Source organism: Daphnia magna, linkage group LG3 (genome assembly GCF_020631705.1).
Source record: "Daphnia magna isolate NIES linkage group LG3, ASM2063170v1.1, whole genome shotgun sequence".
Classification (NCBI taxonomy): Eukaryota; Metazoa; Arthropoda; class Branchiopoda; order Diplostraca; family Daphniidae; genus Daphnia; species Daphnia magna.
The window spans coordinates 348,518-366,992 of NC_059184.1; the positions used below are offsets into that span (position 1 = coordinate 348,518).

An 18,475-nucleotide genomic window follows, 5' to 3' on the forward strand; every position below is an offset into this window, starting at 1 on the left:
CTTGGTCATCTTCCATCTTCTTCTTTTTTCTGTTTGTGATGGACAAACATTTTCGCTTCTGACCCTCAAAGATTTTGTTCCATCGATTGTTCATGATTCACGACGTTCAAACAGATACCAATACCAAACAGAATAACCCACTATACATAGATGGATGCAACAGGTGAACTGGTCGTTATATACGATCGGTTCGAACCGATGAAGCAGATTAGATGATAGCAATCGAACGATTCCCTGGACGTCTTTTATGGACACGAGGACGTTTTGTAGTGGTCGCAAGTCGTTCTGTTTATTCATTTCCGTTCTGTCGTTTTTCGTGTTGGACGTACAAGAACAAGAATAAGAAAAAAAAAACAAAACAACAACAACGTGGAAACGGGAAAGAGTCGGGAGGGAAGATGAAATTTCCCACGAAATCAGAGACGACACTCTAAACAAAAACGAAGGCAGATGTGGCTGGGAAAAAAAGAACAAACCGGCGACAGACTTTTTCACAACATAATGTACGCGCGTTATAATAAAAACTCGATAATGGAATCTACAGAGTAATGACGACAGTCTATCATGACAAAAGAAAAAAAAAAGTCCTCAAACAAAATGAGATGACACGAAAAAAAAGAATGAGATGTGGAATACTTGAGTAGTTAAAGAGATGATCAGATTATTGTTTGCGTATCTGTCGACGTGAATGTATTCCGATGGGCGTGCACCGCTGTCGTAGGCAACAATATTCGATCCGATGATGACGAGGATAACAACCAAACACACACAACCTAAAAAGACCATAAAACCCGACCTTTTTTTTTTGTTTCTAAAAAGAAAACAAAAAAGAAAAGACATAAAACAAAATGGATTGAGTGCAGGAGTGGTGGTTCGAATTTCATTCAAAAACGAAACAACCAAACTACACACAAGGCTCGAGGCAGGAAATGGTCCGAGTGTGTGTGTGTATAACCATTTAAAAGGAAGGGCTCTTTAAGTAATAGACGAAACCCTATAGCAGTCGGGTGCAGCAACCCTCGTCATCTCTCGTCTCCATACCGAAACAAGGAAGAATGTTCACACACACACAACTCGTGTTTTGCTTTTGTTTTTTTTCTTTTCATCCGTTTGATTATAAAGAAGAAAAAAAAAGATTGGCTTTTTCCCGTTTTCATGTCAAAATTAAAAATGGCGTTCATTCGTTTGAAAGAGATGGCACAAGGCGATAATGCGTGAAAGTCAAACTCGGTTTTTTCTTTTCTCATTATTTTTTTGAAGTTTCTAGTTGTGCCATAATCAGCAATACAAACCGAGTCTACGTGACCAAATATCAATGCAAATCTGGATGTTTGAAAAATAAATCGAGTAAGTGATAGCGCGCAATGTTTATAATAAGCAAACTGTCAAACATGTTCCAGTCGGGGGACTGTACAAGAGGAAACAGACACGAAAAAATGAAGAGAGATAAGAAGTTTTGTGTGCTGTGTTTGGCCAAGAGCTTCTTATATGTCTATATAAGATAGCTACTGTGAATATGGCTTCGTTCCATGTATTCAAAAAGAAAAAGAAAAAAGGAATCCTAGTTACGTCGCTGCATTCGATGTCGAGCGTCATAAACTTTGAAATTTTTATTGTCTCCTTCTATGCTCTCACTTTTTTTGTTTCCCGTCCTCTCTCGTATCACACAAAAATATGTAAACATATTTGCTCTTTGTTTCCTTCTGCCTTTCTCACAGAACTAGGAGGCAGTTGTCGGGATTAGATTAGCCCCAGAAGAAATAAAAACAAAAGAGAACCTCCAGCCGCCACAGGCTTTATTCGTGATACCTTCTTTTGCTGGCTTTTGTTTTTCTTCAACAAAAACAAGTAGTCGTATCATGAGTCCTTTTATTTTCTTTCTTTCTCGTCCTCCAGTTTATGAGACACACCACACAAAAAAATCAGAGAAGGTGTTGCTGAAAGGTGCAAAACAAAAACAAAAAAACGGGTGAGAACAAAATAATGAGAGAAAGTAGTTGGCATTTGTTGCGTTCAATTAAAGGAACCGAATCGTTTTCTATTTCTTTTCATTTTCTTTTGAAAAATAAAAGGGAAAATACATTATCGGTCATTGATTGCCTTCTCGTCTTGGTTGTTCCCATGCGAAAAACATCGCCGATGATCCCATCGTTAAAAGGAAACAAAGTTGCACGAGAAAATGTGAGAGTGGTATGCCGCCCGCTTCTTCTATGCAACGCGGCGCGGGAATCAAATTCAAGTAGCCCAACTTCCTTATTAAGGCAAAGCGACTGGGTAGCAATTTTTCCTTATTACACCATTCGTATGGAAAAGAAGAGCCGTTTAATTAAGAAAAAAACAGAAAACAAAACAGTGGCGTCTAAATGGAAATGGACGGCATTCACAAGTGGCCAAACAGTTTCCAGCTTCCTGCAGATGACGCACTGCGGTCTCACTTTTTCTTGATACTTGACATTGACGCGCATCCCGTCTGCCTCCATGACGCCGTCATTTCTCTCTCGCAATCAGCAACCTCAATAGATTCTCATTTGGGCGGAGGTTGGAAAAACAAAAACAAAAAAATGAAGCGGAACTGAAATGACATCATCAGTTGGCCCTCGTCGTTTCTTTCCTACGGCGGCTGCTGTTAGTGTTCCAGATCTGCTATAGTGGGAGGCGCTTTCTCGTGTCATACACTTATTGTTATAGACACACACACACACACACACGCACGCACGCAGTGGATCTATGCATAGTTTAACGGGCCAGACGCCAGTTCACTCGTGTTCAACAGAGCGAGACGAACACACACCACTTGAATTGTGCGACTGTTTCGACTTCCATTCCAACTTGGACATAGACGATCTTTGACTTGACGTCAGTTTACAAGAGAAAGAAAGTCATTAACGCGCATGTATTGGATCATCATCAAGACGTAATCATCAATCACGAAAAGCCTCCAACGTAAGATTTCACATCCGACGAGAGCTACGGTAGGTGAGATGGACATTTTTGAAGCTTCCGGTATATAGTTGTTTAGATATTTCGGGGTTTCTTCTTTCCTTCCTTGAGAAGAAGACAAAACGTGGGAAATGAAATAATTAAAGGGAAACTAAGTCTGTCCAAAATGTGTATAGCTACGACCCACTAGTTACATGTTTTCTCTCTCTGCCAACAAGAAACCTCCTCCCCCTCGTAATGTACGGTAGGTACCGTGGCCGGTTGAATTCCGTGTGTGACCGTGGCTGACCATTTCTTACCCTCCATAAAACAATTTTTTTTTTTGGTTTTGTTTTTCTACTTGGACGTTCAACTCGATAGCCAGTCGAGCTGAACGAAACCTCCATTGCGTGACGTTTTCCTCCCCCTAAAGAAAAAACAAAAACACGATACTTTTTGGAACATTTCCCATTAGAATGATGATCGTACATTCGACATTAACACCAGTGCGCGTGCATTGGATCCGTGCTGGCCATGTTTCCATTCAAATGTTTGGCTCAGACAATTTTGATCGGATTTAGATTAGAAAAAAAAATAAAAATAAATAAATAAGAATAGCGTCGATTGGCTTGTCTATTTTTCTCTTCTGTAGCCGCACTCGTTACGAATTTGGACAGTGCCTATTACTTGCCTGCGTGAGGCTGTTAACTACGCAGACATGGAACCCGAAACATTTCCCGCTGTGCAAATGGCAGACGTGAAAGTCGATCTGCGATCTCGCATTGCAAAGTCCAGAAAACTCGCTCTCTTTTCTCTCTCTCTCTCTCTCTCTTTCTCTCTTCATCTGGCTGCAAATTGGCTACACGTTTCGATCACTCCCCCCGTCGTTACATGTTGACGTAATGGTACACATATAGGATGGAAGTAATGGCCAGCGCTACTCCTCCTTCCTCTCACTCTTTCTTTCGATTCCTTAATCGCTCTTTCTCACAGCACACAGGCCCAAGGTCCGAGATCTGATTCCCCTTCATTTATTTTATTTTTATTTATTTTTTTATTAATGTCGGCCGAAAAAAAAAAAAATGTAGACGTGCAGCTTTCTACATTTTTTTTTGGGGTGTGTGTGCACGATGGGAGACAGCCCAAAAAAAAATCTGTTTGACGAGTGAGAGAAAGGCTTTTCTTGATAAGGACAACAATCAGACAAAAGTAGGAGCCATTTTCTGAATAGTTCCATTCAATTTCAAATGGGTGTGATGGCAACACTAGTAGGACCATGTCCAGCTGGATTCCATTTGACACAGTCCAGCGAAAAAAAATAATAAATGAAAAAGAAATGTACAAGTACGTAAAAAACAAGAAACAGACAGGTCCCTTTAGGGAAGCGAACTCAATTGAGTGTCCACTCTAAAATAAAAAGGAAAAACTAAATAAGACAAAAAATGTTGCCACTTGTAAAATAAAAGGAGAAGATGAGGCCAGAGAACAAGAGAAAAGAAACCGAGCCAGGGGGATCTGTTTTCAATCATTATCTTATCGTTATTATTATTATCTTAACAAGTGAACTGTGCAGTGGCTGTGCATCCTCAATGAAGGAATGGTGTCGCTTTCTTGACAATTTCCCAACATCTTCGGCCTTTCTTTCCACAAAAAAAAAAAGGAATCCGACTCAAATGTAGTTAACGACTGGTAAATTATCAGGGGGAACGGTAGCGCGGCAGCTGCAGGAAGTTGCAGCGATGTTGAACTAATTAGGACACTGATGTATACGCACTCGCATAGAATAGAGTTGATCGTAGTTGCTGTGTGCCGCCGCTGCCGACCGCCGAAGCTCTTCCGCAAGCGAAGCAAATTACACGTTAGACATAGCGCAAGCAGTTGATGCACGAAGGGTCACGACACACACTCATGTGCTCCAAATGAAATCGTCGTTCAAGTGCGAAATAATCACCATCATCTATGCATCGCTTATTCTTTCGAGTCGTTTCATTTAGTTGGAACGGAGACGGCAAATGTGGGTCGCCTCCGTGTCTTCGCCCAAAAGTAAGTCGCAGCCTCGACGCGGATCGAGTCCAAATCGAAAGAACCGTTTGCCAATTTATCGATAGAGATCTGTTTTCAAGAAAAATGCACAGTGGATCTACTGCAAATAAGATGAACTCTGAAAGCCGGAGATATTCGAGATATAGATCCGTATCCTAAACGGCGGAGGCGGCGGACAATGACGAGCGGAAATGGAGGCTCTCGGCACTTTCCAAATGACAAATGCTGGACACAAAAAGGGATTGGTTCTCTTTTGATCACTCGATGCTGTGCATGAAAAGAAAAAAAAGGCCAATAATATGGCCAACGTCGAGTTCTTTCTTTAGAGCAAGACAAACTCTTAACAAACAAGCGGAACAAAACAGGCCTTTTGGCCAGCACTGCGATCAAAGGCAAATAGTGCGATGCCCCCGTATAAATATTGGAAATGTGAGAGATCTTATAGACAGATCTTTCGATTTTGTTTGTGTGTGAAGGCTTTTTTTTTCTTTTTCTTTTTTGAATTTGTGCTTCCTTCCTGTGTGAACAAATCTGTAGAACATGGGACCCCTATACGCTTTGCTCATCTATACCAATCTAATTCTTTACAGGGCCCTTTTATTTTTATTGTATTATATTAGACTTTAACATGCCCCCACCATTAATGGGGGCCACCGTATCTTTTATTGCTCGCCATTAACCCTCATCTGACCTTTCCGCCGTTTTTTCTTTTTTCGGATTCATTTCCAAAAAGGGAATTCTCTTTTTTTTTCTTCTTTTTGTTGTTGTAAGGCATAGTAAAAAACTTGTTGAGAGACATCCATATTCAAAAAGGATGGCCAGCAGCGGTTGAGACTTTCTGCGATAGATTGTCCTTTTCCATCATTCTCCATCAAAGACTAAACAATGTCTACGAATAGACTGATAGTTAGGGCTGTGTGATTGCCTCTCTCTCTCTCGAGAAGAGAGAGAGAGAAGGACGTCTCAACGTCTCACGTTGAATAATTCTGTACACAGTCAAATGATGATACGAGAAGCGGCGTCGGCCTTGTATTACACAAACCGGGAGATCCTCCGCCCCTCTAGGGCTCCCCCCCAAAGAAACATCCCAGCAGCTCCCATTTCTTTTTCAGGGGGGTGGGGATTTTAAAAATGAAGAAGCGGTGAATTTCAAAAGGAAAAAAAGGAAAACCATCAGCGCTCGACATATGCCCCAATCTGTTCTGCTGCAGCGCGCATCACTAATTAAAATCATCAGACGAAGAGTACGAGAGCAGACACAGTTAACAATCGTGGATCTCTGCTTGTCTCTTTCATTTATTGGCCCATACTCAAAGCGTGTAGCAAAAAAGAAAAAAAGGAAGAAAAAGAAAGGAGAGCTCATCATTTCCAGAGATTAGCGAAACTATGAGAGACAGATGGATCATTTAGACAACAAAGAAAAGGAAAGCAAAGACCAAGTTGCGATTGTTATCTTGTCTTCACCATCGTCCTTCATCATTTTGCCTTCCGATTCTTTTTATAAACTCGAAATTGTTGGGATTATCTGTGACGCTGGAATATCTATAATATCTGTCTGATTTGTTTCGCTTTCCATGTCGCCTCTTATTATCGAAAGGCAGTCGCTTTAAGGAAAGAGAAAAAAAAACCGACTCGGAATTCTTTGTTTCTTTTTTCCACGGATGAGATTTAAATACTTTTGATGGCTGGGGCGACACCAGCAGAGCGGCAAAAAGCTAATAGTCCCTCCCCACCCCCTTTTTTTTTTAAATATGAATTGTTTAACTTTTTTTTTTTTATTATTTTAAGGGTGGAATTTACCGGTATGTCCGGTAGGTCTGGGTTGGGACCCCTTCTTTTCTTTCATTGTCGTGCCGACTTGATCCTCCACATTCGTTTTTAGTTTGAAAGTGCACACCAGTCGTCGCCTCTAAGAAATCCAATGATTTACTTATTCCCCCCTAGTTTTTCTTAAATAGAATTCTTTTGATCAAAAAAAAAAAAAGGGATAGGTGACATACCGTACCATATGTTTTTATTTTTCATTCTTTTTTTTTTTTGCCTTTTGATGGGCACGCGCGGTTTGATTTCAAAAGGTAGAGGGAAAAAAAAATGAAGTTTATTGTTGAAACGATTCAGCGTGAAGTTGTATTATCGCGCTACACACCTGTGCGATGGATAAGGGGGGGCCAAATGATAGGAGGCCGTATCTAAGGTGCTATCAGCATCATCAATTGTGCAGTTCTCTCCCTTCTCTTGGCCCGGATGGCCCTTTTTTTTAAAGATTTTATTTAACAGTGTTAAATTCAAGTGTGTGGATGTGGATAGCCACCATCTAACGTTTGCTACACCTCCCCAGTGATGTTTGAGAGATGGATGGACATTTATCCCCCCCAACGATATATAAGAGAAGGAGAAATAAAAGGAAGGGGGACGCAACGGATGAAAAGGTTAAAAAAAATAAAATAAATCCTTCAAAAATAAAAAGGATTTAAACATGAGGAGCTATGGCTGCACTTGTTTACCCCTCCGCTCTCGTACCACTGTTCTGACCCGCGTGTGTGTGTGTACCTACAAGCACAAACACAACAGAACAACACGACAGACGCACAAAAGAAACGAAAGAAAAAGAAAAAAAAAAAGGACTTTTTTTTTCAAAAGAAATTTTGGTGAGCGGGGTAGTAGAGTGTAGGAGCAATGTTTTTTTTCTCCTTCTTCGTTTGAAAAGATTTCAGGGAAAATATAAGGAGAGGTTTGATGCGCACACATGTGTAGGGCTAAGCAATGGGGGGTTATCTTTTCTACATTTATATGTTGCTCTATACGTAGCATAGATATATATATATATATATATATAAAAAACGTGTACTGCATTTTCATATTTTCTTTGGTGGTGTAGTTGTTATTATTGTTATTATTACTTCCAGTGGGGAGGGAAAGAGAACCTTAAGGGCACGAAAACATTATAATAAGAGAATCTTTCCTCCCCTAGAAAACACGACGAGATGGACTGGGGTTGTGTGTGTGTGTGTAAGTGCGGGGTAACTAACACACACACACACACATTGCCCGTCTCCCAATTTCCTTGACAACCGCAACCAAAGAAATCAGCGTCAAACTCGAGAAGAAAAACATTTTTATTTGAAGGGAAAACGATGAAGGGCAAGTTCAGCGAGGGGGTCAAGACACCCAGGCAAAAAGGGAACTCTTGCAGGTTCCAGGTTACGAATAAATACTTAAAGAAAGAAATAAGAAACAGACGGATTTAAAAGAAAAAAAAAACGAAAAAGACACAGAGATAAATACAAGGTGCCTTATAGACTTGTAGATAGAGAAAAAGAAATAAAGAGGGAGTCCTTTAACGCTGCAGGGTTTTGTGGGTTTGCTTGTTAGTTGGTTATTATACGAGCCAAGAGAAGCGAACGGCAGAAGAAGGCCATCAACACAGCAGCCCCGATATATATATGTACAAGAAGAGGAGAAAGAAAGATGGTAGAAGAAGAGAGAGATGGGAGAAAGAAAAAAGAAAAGAAAGAAAAAAGGGGGAGGTTTCTTATTCTTTTATCGAGGAAAGAGCAAAAAAAAAAAGCCTCTGCCCCTCGTGTAAGAGTTCAAAAGAAAGAAAAGCTGGCCGGCTTTGGTTTAGACACGAAAAACCCACAAGTCTCGAAGCCACCAGGTTCAGTATCGAGTGCGATTCGAACGAGGCATGACCTTTGGACGTGCCTCTCTCTCTACCTGGTCGTCGACGTGCGGATCCGACGAGCACAAGTTGGTGTTCGATTATTCGTGTGTGACTCTAGTGGCCCATAGTGCGACGACATTTCTTATCTACGACGTCAAAAGAAACAGACAATCGACCAAAAGGCCATAAAGACATTTATGAAGAAAAGTGGCCAAAGGCCGATCAAAGGAAATTGGGCAGACGTGCTAAAAGTCTGATATGCTGGCGCAAGACCCGTCACATCCATAAAACAGACTCTTTGCGTTGCTTTTGATTTTTTTCTTTTCTGGAAAAAAAAAAAAGAATAGAGGAAGAAGAAGATCGTCGTCAGTGCTCCTACGGCTCTTGTTCAGTGATGTCGAAAATCTAACAAGGGCGCTAGTTTCTTCGGTGCATCTGTCGGTTGGCAGAGACCAAGGACCAAGTAGTACGGTATTCGTGCACAAGTCAGTGACGAGAAGCGTATCCTCGAGCTTTGGATGCAGGCTCATGTCACGAAAGAGACAGCAACTCAGACCAACGACTATTACGTGCTCATTGTTCTTGGCCTGCTAGTCAGTGCTGGCCTCTGTATAATAGCAATAACCAGTTGGGTGGCCTCGCGTCAATCCCAACCAAACAACAAAACACCCATTTTCGTGTATTAGCTCTTGCGTCCGGGTATGAAAACCCCCCTCTCTTTCCATCTCCCCCTCCTTTATGCGCACTGATTTTCATTTGTTTTGTTTTTGTTTTTCAAACAAACAATGAGGGTGGCGTTTACGCCTTAGTGCCCCCCCCCTCCCGTTTTTTTTTTTTCAAAATTCACGATGTTTTACTTATTAAAAACTTCTTTTCTCTTGTTTGCATGTTGAATCGATACGACATAAAAAAAAAAAAACAGCAGGAGAACCATGTCGCCGATTGTAGCCGAGTCGGTGCCAGTCTCTTCCGAGCGCTGGGCCAGCATGCTCAAACAGCCGTGCTTCAACGCGTCGCTGGCCTGTGACGATCATCACGACGAGCAAGATTGCGCGTCCCAATCGAGCCACGTCGACGACGAAGATGTCGGATGTAGCAGCGAAGGCGAAGACGATTGCCGTCACCACGGCGAGTCGCCGTCGCCCGACCCTCATCGAGTTTGGTCGTTCAGCGTGTTGAGGCACAAGTTGCAAGGATTGCGTCACAACGCACTGACCACGTCGAGCAACAGCAGCAGCAAAAGAAGGTCGCTCTCCTTCAGCAGTGGGTCGTCGTCCTCGAAATCGGCGGGATCGACCAAAGTCCGAGGGGCGGGTAGGGCAGATCGAGAGGCTCACGACGCCCGTGAGTCACGCACTTTCGGACGCATACGGCGCTCGATTAGCGTCCACGACAAGAGCCGTTTCACGGTCTGCAGCGGCGGCAGGGCGGGAAAGTTCAACGTGAAATTGAATTCGTCGCATTGCAGTTCCCGCGACGTCGGCGTCGGTGCGTCGAGCGACGAGGGCGACGACGACGACGACGACTGCGGTGGATTTACATCCAATCGACTGACGTTCACGCGGGTGGGCAGTTTACGCGTCAAACGGACACCGTCGACGGCCAAGAGCGTCGAATGCCTCAAGTCATCGCTGCTGGCCGCCACCAGCACCAAATCGCCAGCTGTTGCCGCATCGAAAACGGGTGAGACTGGAAGCGGTGGCGGCGGATGGCGACGTCAAATCCGATCTGTCCTCATTCACGCCGCTCCGTGGGAGAAACGACGTCGCCGACAGAGCGGCAACAAAATCGAACAGAGCCGAACTTCACCGCCGTCGCCGCAACTGAGCCCGCGAGTGCCACCGTTGCCCCCTCGACCGGCCAATCATCAGCAATCGATTGGCAGCAAGAAGATTCGATCGGCGCTGTGGTTGGCCCATGCCAGTCACGTGACGACAAGCCTGGCTAGAAAATTGGGCTTGTCCTCGTCTTCTACGGCCCCTGCTGCGCCGGTGCCATCCAGTCCCGATGACCCACCTTCGCCCGTCGTCGCATCCGGCAACGATAGGAGAAAGAGCAACAAAAATAACAACAACAACAACAACAACAACAATCGACTGAGGTGCTCGTCTGGCAAACATTTCGGCTCGTCCGACTCTGCCTTCCTCATCTCGCGTTGCCATGACGACGAAGAGGCGATGGTCAGTCGCATGCCCGTGCCAATTCATTTCCATTACCCGATGGTTGGCGACGAGCAAGAGGAGGAGGAGGACGACGATGACGACGATGATGAAGTGGAGCTTGGCCACAGGCAGCAGCCGGACGTGTTCCAGTCGTTGGAACAGCATTTCCAGCAGTTCCCTCTGCAGCCGCGCACCAGGCGGGCCGTCAGTCTGCACGGCACTCAAGACTTGGCCAGTTTTCAATCGCAGTCAGCCACGTTACTTCGGCAGCCGCGGGCGCGCGATGACAGGCCGGCGGCCGCGGTGGCCAGCCGGGGAGTCGACGGCAGAGTTTCTCTGAGTCACGCCTTGTCCCAGCCTTTGCTGACCGATCGGCACAGCGACGCCGATGAAGACGACACCGTTTTCTCGACAACGGCCGGCCAAGACGAGGTGGACGCCAAAGTCCACGTGCCGGCCAAACCGACCGAGACGATGGGCGCCCTCCGTTTGCAGACGAGGCGCATCAACTCGAGCCGGGCGGCTTCCGTGCCCGACGACGCTGATCACAAGGAAGCGTCGTTTTCTTCGTCGTCTTGCAGCTCCCAGCATCAGCACAACGAGCCGCTTTATTCGACGACGGACGTGCCGCTGCCCAAACACATCCGCCCTTCCACCTACTCCATCTTCACCGTCACTTTCCAAAAGGGCGCTGGCGCGGCAAAGTCGAGCGCGCCGGCCAAGGCCGCCAGGAAAGGCCTCGGATTCAGCATCGTCGGCGGCCAAGACTCGCCCAAAGGCAAGCTGGGCATTTTCGTGAAAACCATTTATCCAGGCGGACAGGCAGCCGAAGAAGCCACTCTCAGAGAAGGTATGCGCACCGTCCTATCATTAGAATATTTTTCAATTTCAATCCATTGACGTGACCCCACCCTTTTATCACAAAAAAAAGCAAAACAAAAATGCGCATCCATTTTTTCCCCCACCTACACAGTTTGAAATATGGTGAGCTGTGCGTTGAAACGTTTAGAAAGGGAGTTTGTTTTTTTCCCCCTTTGTTATTGTCCAGCCAAACATTTGAAAACGTCGAGTTCCAAGGACGAGAGAGGGGGGGAAGATGTAAACATATTCGTTCAGACCCAAAGTCCTTTTCCACTGAATTTTTCGAGTTATATCTAGAGGAGAAAGCTAGACACGGTCCTTCCTTTCTTTCTTTCTCTCCTAACGTTCATCGTAAACGCCTCCTCGACTCTTTATGAACGTTTTCTTTCTCTTCCTCCTTCTTTTTATTAAGAGAAGGAGGATGTGTGTGTGTGTGTGTCTGCCGTCACACACTCACGAGAAGAAATACAGTTCATAAGGTCGTTCACAGTCAGCGGGAGAGGCGGACGAGAAACACAAGAACTGAAATGAAAGTTTTTTATTTTATTTTTTGTTTCTTGACCGACAACTCACGCGGCGGACGCTTATAAACGTTACGAGGATTGCATAGTACGGATGGGAGAAAATATCCCGAACGGGCCCGTCAGGTTGAAAGAACATAAGCCACGCAACGTAGCTAGCACGCGTGATTCAGCCTCTTCTTCTTCTTCTTCTTCTTTATTATTATTTTTTTTAAAAATAGGATAACAAGTTTTTCTCTCTCTCCCCCGCTAGTTTTCATTACGACGAGCGGCCGAGCTCATTTTCTTTGAAAAGACATGGAAACAAAAATAAAATAATAACTTACGGGTGTCAGAAAGAGAGCCGCTAAACAAATACTGTCGAGCATTAAAAAAAACAAGACGAAAGATATGTGTTGCTTTTTTTTCTTAAAGTATTTAAAAAAAAAAGAAGAGAATTTCAAGTTCAATTGATCTTGTATGGACGCCGCCGCGCCACTGTATTCGGCCAAGGTTTTCATTTGTGAAAAGAGCCGGAGCACAATTCTTTTTTTTTTTGTGGGAGGGGATAGTGTAATCGTTTTGCCGCCTTATGTTATATACGTTACACGTAGGGCTAAATATCAAGGCGATGCAAATTACCCCACAAATGGACTTTAGCCATATGAAGAAAAAGTAGGAGGCAGCTCGTCTTTTAGATGCCGACCCCGGCCGCGTTTAGTTTGTAGGAACAGGTGCACTCCGACTCGGTTGTCTTCTGGTGCCGCTATCGCGTTTCTAAAGACGACCAGCTTAATGCAGTTTCGCTTTTCAACAATAGGAGGGCTACACCAATTCGACTGTCCGACAATCTCCATTCTATTCGGCTACAATGGAATAACTAACTCGATTGTTACGAGATCGTACCGAGAAAAGCCCACCGAACCTACTACTTATCCGTGTACCGCTAATGAAATAAAGACTCAAAAACTTGTTAAGAGCGCAGACTCAACTGTACAGTTCAATGGCTACGCGTGAAATCAAGAGTAATTAACAAACAGGTGACTTCTTTCTTTTGTCTAGGTGATGAGATTATTGCCATAAACGGACGCAAAGTTGAGGGTTTGGTGCACGCTGAGGTGGTCGCTCTCTTCCGCGAAGTCCGCCGAGGAGCAATCACTATCCAGCTGGGACGTAAACTACCCAAAGACCGAGATGGACTCTACATCACAGCAGATCAGCTGACCCAATTAGCAGCCATGCCCAATGGAGACGCGCAATAAACAAGACGCAATCGGACACAACGAGAAAAAACGGGAAGAAGAAAACTTTGGTTTCCAAAAATTGCCATGACCTCCTTTTTGAATTTCATTGCCTTCGTTTCTCTTTTAGAATTCCCTACCTTTTATTTTAAACGTTTGTGCGTGCATTTGTGACTTACCAATAATTGGAGATCTCATCAAGTCCATCGGTAAAGGAAAACTCACTAATTCCTCAAGCGATTCACGACTCTTTTGTACAAAAGAAAAATTTCTACCTTTACTCTATAGACATCGTTAATAAATAGCTGACCAAGCACCAAGTTCTTTTTCTTTTGGGATGAGAGGGGGGACAATGAAAGACCACCCAGAAAAACACGAGATATCTCAACTAGTACCACAGTATTGGTTACGTATCAAGAATAAAGGGGGGCGGTCAAACGAAACAAAAAAATGCTTTCATCATTCCCCTTTTAAAAAAGAATTTCGTTGGTGTATTCAACGCATTAATGAAGATAAAGGGCGGGAACCCACAAAAAAAAAGAACAAAAAATAATATTTTAAGAAATGAGTGAAGGGTTGGGGGCAACACATCAAAAGAAATTTCAAACTTTTTTAATGGACTGCAAAAGATGATGATGTAAAAATTTGGGATGGTTTTTTTTTTTTGTTGTTTGTTTGTTACTTTCTATTCATTGGGCCGTTTTTTCTGCATTTAAACAGGCAAAAATCTCGTCAAACCTAGTTCGTATGCAATTCATGTGAAATTTTCTCTTGGTGCGCGAATGCACCTCGAAATGAACCGGACAAATTTGTTGTTTTGTTTTCTCTAGTAGAACGAATTTTCATAAATGGCAGCGGCTTGCGTCAGAAACATTTGAACGCACACATTCATCTCTTTTTCTCTCTCTCTCTCAGACACGCAATTTTGTTTTGCTATTTCATCTTTTTGTTTTCGAAATTATCGGACCAATCATAAGACACTTGAAAAACGTTTCCGTGAACACATCTGAGAAAAGGAAAAAAAAAACAAGAAAGAAAAAGGGAAAAACGATCAGCATTGATGATGACTGGAACACAGTCCCGACATGATTTCACATGTGGTTTTCTTTTTTTTTTTTACCTTGATGAAGTACTCATGAGATGATTACATGACGATGCAACGATCTTTGCCTTCAGGGTCCCCCTGTTCGTTGGTCGAGACAAAGCAGCGAAAACAAAAAGACAGACGATGAGTTAGATAAGATTTCAACGTCACGCCGAACCCCCCAAAAACAGGGGGGTTCGACCAGCAGCAACTCACAAACACAAAACACAAAAAAAAATGTGAAAATCTTTATTTCTTTTCTTACCTGCTGATGGTGGAGTTCTTGTGGACCACCCAAGCCGCGATACTCCTCCCTTTGACGGAGGATAGAGGTACTGGTCTGCGCTCGTTTGCTTTCCCGCTGAGCCATTTCCTACGGCGGCGAAGAGAGAGAGAAGAAGAAGAAGAAAAGAACAACACACATAATGTTTCCTCAATGAAGGATGAGATAAATGAGGGAGAACATGAACAATCTCGGACAATGTCTTACCTCTCCGTTGTTGTTGAGGAGTTGCGTAACCATTTCACTGGCCACAAACCAACGTTGCTCTTTCATCACCAAAGTCGAGGGCGGCTCGTGAGCTGCTCCACTGCCTAGCAAATGGCAAACGAAACAATCGTACGTAAGTCAACACCTTCGTTATTCGCACGTCCCATGCCACGCCAATGCTAACTAATGATAGCTTACCCGCTGACCAAACCGTCACTGAGCCTCCGGGAGCCACTTTCAATGAACGATGAAATTTGTAAATGGTTTCGGTTTCTTGAGCTTTGTGAACTAGCTGCCAGCCACTCAACGATACCTCCTGTGAAAGTGGCAATTTAAATGAAACAACGGTTTAAAAAAACAAAAATGCGATCACGATGGGAAAGTAAGAAAGAAATATTTCAAACCTTGTCGCCCTTGTTTTGCAAACGGATGAATTTTCCCTCGGCGTCGACCTCAGAGACTTCGACGTCTCCCTTCGCGCTCGCTGAGGTGACATAGTCGGCCAGCGAGTAGGAAGAGGATTCTTCGAGCATGGTCCGCTTACGCTTGAGGGCTCGTGTCGGTGTGCGGCGAGAAGGGGTGCCAGCACGTGTGCTCTGCGAGGTGGAAGCAGCCACCGATGGCGTCAAGTTCAATCTGTTTTGGAATGGCACAAACAAAATTATTCAGCAATTCATTAACAATAACTTTGGCGTTTGAAATGTACCGTGTTTCTTCGCCTTCTAGCAGTTTACGGTAAGCCGAGATTTCCATATCGAGAGCAGTACGAATGTCCATCAAATCCTGATAATCTTGCAACTGAACAGCCATTTGTTCGCGAAGGCGGTTGATTTCTCCTTGACCCATGGCAGAGTAGACAACAGATGCTTCATTGATGGCTTTAGCGTGCGCAGCCCGTTCGGATTCCATGTTCCGTTCCAATTCCGCAATACGAGACTGTCATTGAAAGGACATGGGAAGGACAATCTGTGATTAATGAACTACAAACAACATTTGGGCGGTTTGATGTGTACCTTCAGATGAGCGTTGGCCGACTCCAATTCAGACAATTTCAGATTGCAGTCATTCAAACGAGCGCGAGTTTGAATAACCTCTTCGTAATGTGAACTGGCAGCGCTTCGTTGCTTTTTCATCTGATCTTCCAAATCTTGGACCTTGAAAAGAGTAAACACATGTCACTGCCACGTTTGATATAAAGGAAGGGTAGTAGCGATTGAAACGAACCTTATTCTGATACAAGGCTTCGACTTCGTCTCTGCTTTGTTGTATCTGCGATTCGTACTGATCGCGAAGCTCCTGCAAAGTGGTCTGCAAACGGGCCTGGTAATGTTCTTGTAGGCGGCCGTCAATCTCACTGATTTCGACTTGTTTGTTGGATCGCACTTCAGTCATCTCTCGTTCGTACATCTATTCACAGCAATAAAAAACGATTAGGTTTTTGAAACGATAAATACAGATCGAGTGACTCTACCTGTTGTTTGAATGACAGCTCTTCTTTAAGCGTCATGTTTCGGTTTTCTAAATCAGTGCGGGCCAGCAATTCCGTCTCGAGCTGTTGCTGTAATTCAGGCACTTGTTTCGCTAGCTTGTCCCTTTCCGCAGCGATTTCCTGTTCATTAAGAAAACACAAAAAATACTCATAAATAGTGAAACATTAGAACTCGACTTTCGGTGATTATGTTACCTTTTTCTCTTCGCCTGCTCTGGCCAAATCGTTCTTCAGCTGATAGAGAGACGTGCTAAGCTCATTATTTCGACTTTCAAGCTGCTGGATCCTTTTCTCGGCTTGAAGCAAATCATTTTTGGTTTTATTGTACCTAGACAACAACAGAACAAATAAAAACAGGCAATCGGTTACAATACAAGGCAAAGTTCATTCACTAGTCTGGAAGAAAAAGAAAAAAATAAATAAATAAAAAAAACACGTTTTCTTTAAGTGAGAAAAGCGAAACAAGACCCCCAATGGAAAAAAAAGCTCTCATGGTGAGTTTTACCCTCTTCGACAATGAGTAAGCACGCCCTCCCGGGCTATTTAAACCCTTCACACGAATGACGCTGTCCACAAACGTTTCTTCTAAACACAGTTATTGCCGGAGGGTCAGTGACCGTATTCTATGTAAACGACTAGAGCAGCACTGCTTCTTTTCTTCGCGTTAGGTAAATAATGACATCCCCAACAGAGCCAAAAATCGTGTTCAAAAGAAGAGAAAACTTAAAACTCGTCAACTTTTACTTACACGCTACAACCTGCAATTACGTTGCCTACGGAGGAAGGAAGATCCAACAAAAAAAAAACGCTAAAATACCCTTGTTACTCTCAAACACGGAACCTCTACCATCACGCAATGGTGTCTGGCAGAACACCTCATGCTCCCGTAGCCCCGGGGCTTCTTATTTCAGAAATGTTTTAACTTTCCAAAGACCTAAAAAAGAGGGTTGGCTGTTTGTACAAGCGTCCCATTAAAAAAGGAAAGCCTGCCCACTTTTTTTTTTTAATTCTTTTCTCAAATATTGTTTACAAATCAGCAGACCCTAGCAGCCAAAACAAAACAACAAAAATATGGCACAACACATGAACCATAAAAATGAATGGAATCCCACTATGTTTTAAACAACAAGCATGTATAGTAAATCCATAGCAAAGGATTTATCTGCACCGTGGTTTCTTGTAGTACACCAGATAAGACAGGTTTTTAAGCCCCTGCTGCACGCACTTGATATGCATAAACCTCTCCTTCTTATCTTTCGCAATCAATCACATGCACAAGTCATGAAAATGTTAACTTACTTTGGGGTTAATTCTCCCAGCTCAGCTCTTGCCCGTCCAGCATCAAGTTGAAGACGTGCCTTTTCTTTGGCTGTTTCATCCAAGAGTTGACGAGTATCAGACAGTTCCTTTTCATATGAACCCTTTACAGACGTTACCTCCCTAGTTACAGTTTCCTGTGTGGTCTGGATCTGAATATTAAGGCGGTTGTTTTCACTTTCCAGGTGACGAACACGATCAATGTAATTGGCGAGGCGATCGTTCAAATTCTGCAGTTCGACTTTTTCTTGAAGACGAGTCAAACGTGTTGGGCTGAGTGGTGAGCTTCTTGATTGGGAGGCTGTGCCCGATGCTTGTGAGCTAGATGCCGGTGTTTTTTTACTTTTCGCAGACATCTTAAAGTTCAAGTAAGTCTTTTTCGATTCAAATGTGTGATTGTCAGGTGCAAACTGTATTAGAAAGAAACGCACGATTCAAAATTCCTGGTGTTTGAAGCCGGCACACCCTTCCAAGTTAAAACACAAGCGGGGTATGGGGTATTAGGGCATATAGGGAAAAAATGGCGTCGAAACGCAGCGTTGCCTCTCCGTTTACATACGTTCACACCTCTGCCTGACGCTATTTTTATACCCCTCCCCCTACCCGACTGTCACCCGCTAAATTCGTTTCATTTTCACATTATTGAGTGTAAATACATAATCTTTTTGAAACCGTATTGCAGCAAACAAATTTTAAAATGTTCAG

General features: G+C 43.6%; 2 protein-coding genes across 6 annotated transcripts; one reads left to right on the top strand and one right to left on the bottom strand.

The window, feature by feature from the left end:
* Positions 1-2,612: 2,612 nt before the first annotated feature.
* Positions 2,613-13,706, top strand: LOC116919029. 5 transcript variants are annotated; one of them, XM_032924883.2, is made up of 3 exons: positions 2,613-2,976; positions 9,549-11,638; positions 13,212-13,706. In XM_032924883.2, exons 2-3 carry the CDS (start codon positions 9,559-9,561, stop codon positions 13,409-13,411), a joined length of 2,280 nt encoding a protein of 759 aa, XP_032780774.2. In that variant the 5' UTR covers positions 2,613-2,976; positions 9,549-9,558; the 3' UTR covers positions 13,412-13,706. The 5 variants fall into 5 exon arrangements, with proteins under 5 accessions (XP_032780774.2, XP_032780773.2, XP_032780776.2 ...); XM_032924882.2 differs by having other exon boundaries at positions 2,613-2,972; XM_032924885.2 differs by having other exon boundaries at positions 2,613-2,972; positions 9,552-11,638.
* Positions 13,707-13,858: 152 nt separating this feature from the next.
* LOC116919030 (lamin Dm0) lies at positions 13,859-18,293 on the bottom strand. The gene is made up of 12 exons (XM_032924886.2): positions 17,753-18,293; positions 16,649-16,781; positions 16,436-16,573; positions 16,189-16,371; positions 15,978-16,118; positions 15,671-15,900; positions 15,369-15,600; positions 15,163-15,280; positions 14,965-15,068; positions 14,740-14,847; positions 14,511-14,573; positions 13,859-14,396 (listed from the first exon to the last, which is right to left on the bottom strand). The coding sequence occupies exons 1-11, from the start codon at positions 18,124-18,126 to the stop codon at positions 14,535-14,537; spliced, it is 1,800 nt and encodes a 599-aa protein (XP_032780777.2). The 5' UTR covers positions 18,127-18,293; the 3' UTR covers positions 13,859-14,396; positions 14,511-14,534.
* Between the last annotated feature and the right edge of the window lie 182 nt (positions 18,294-18,475).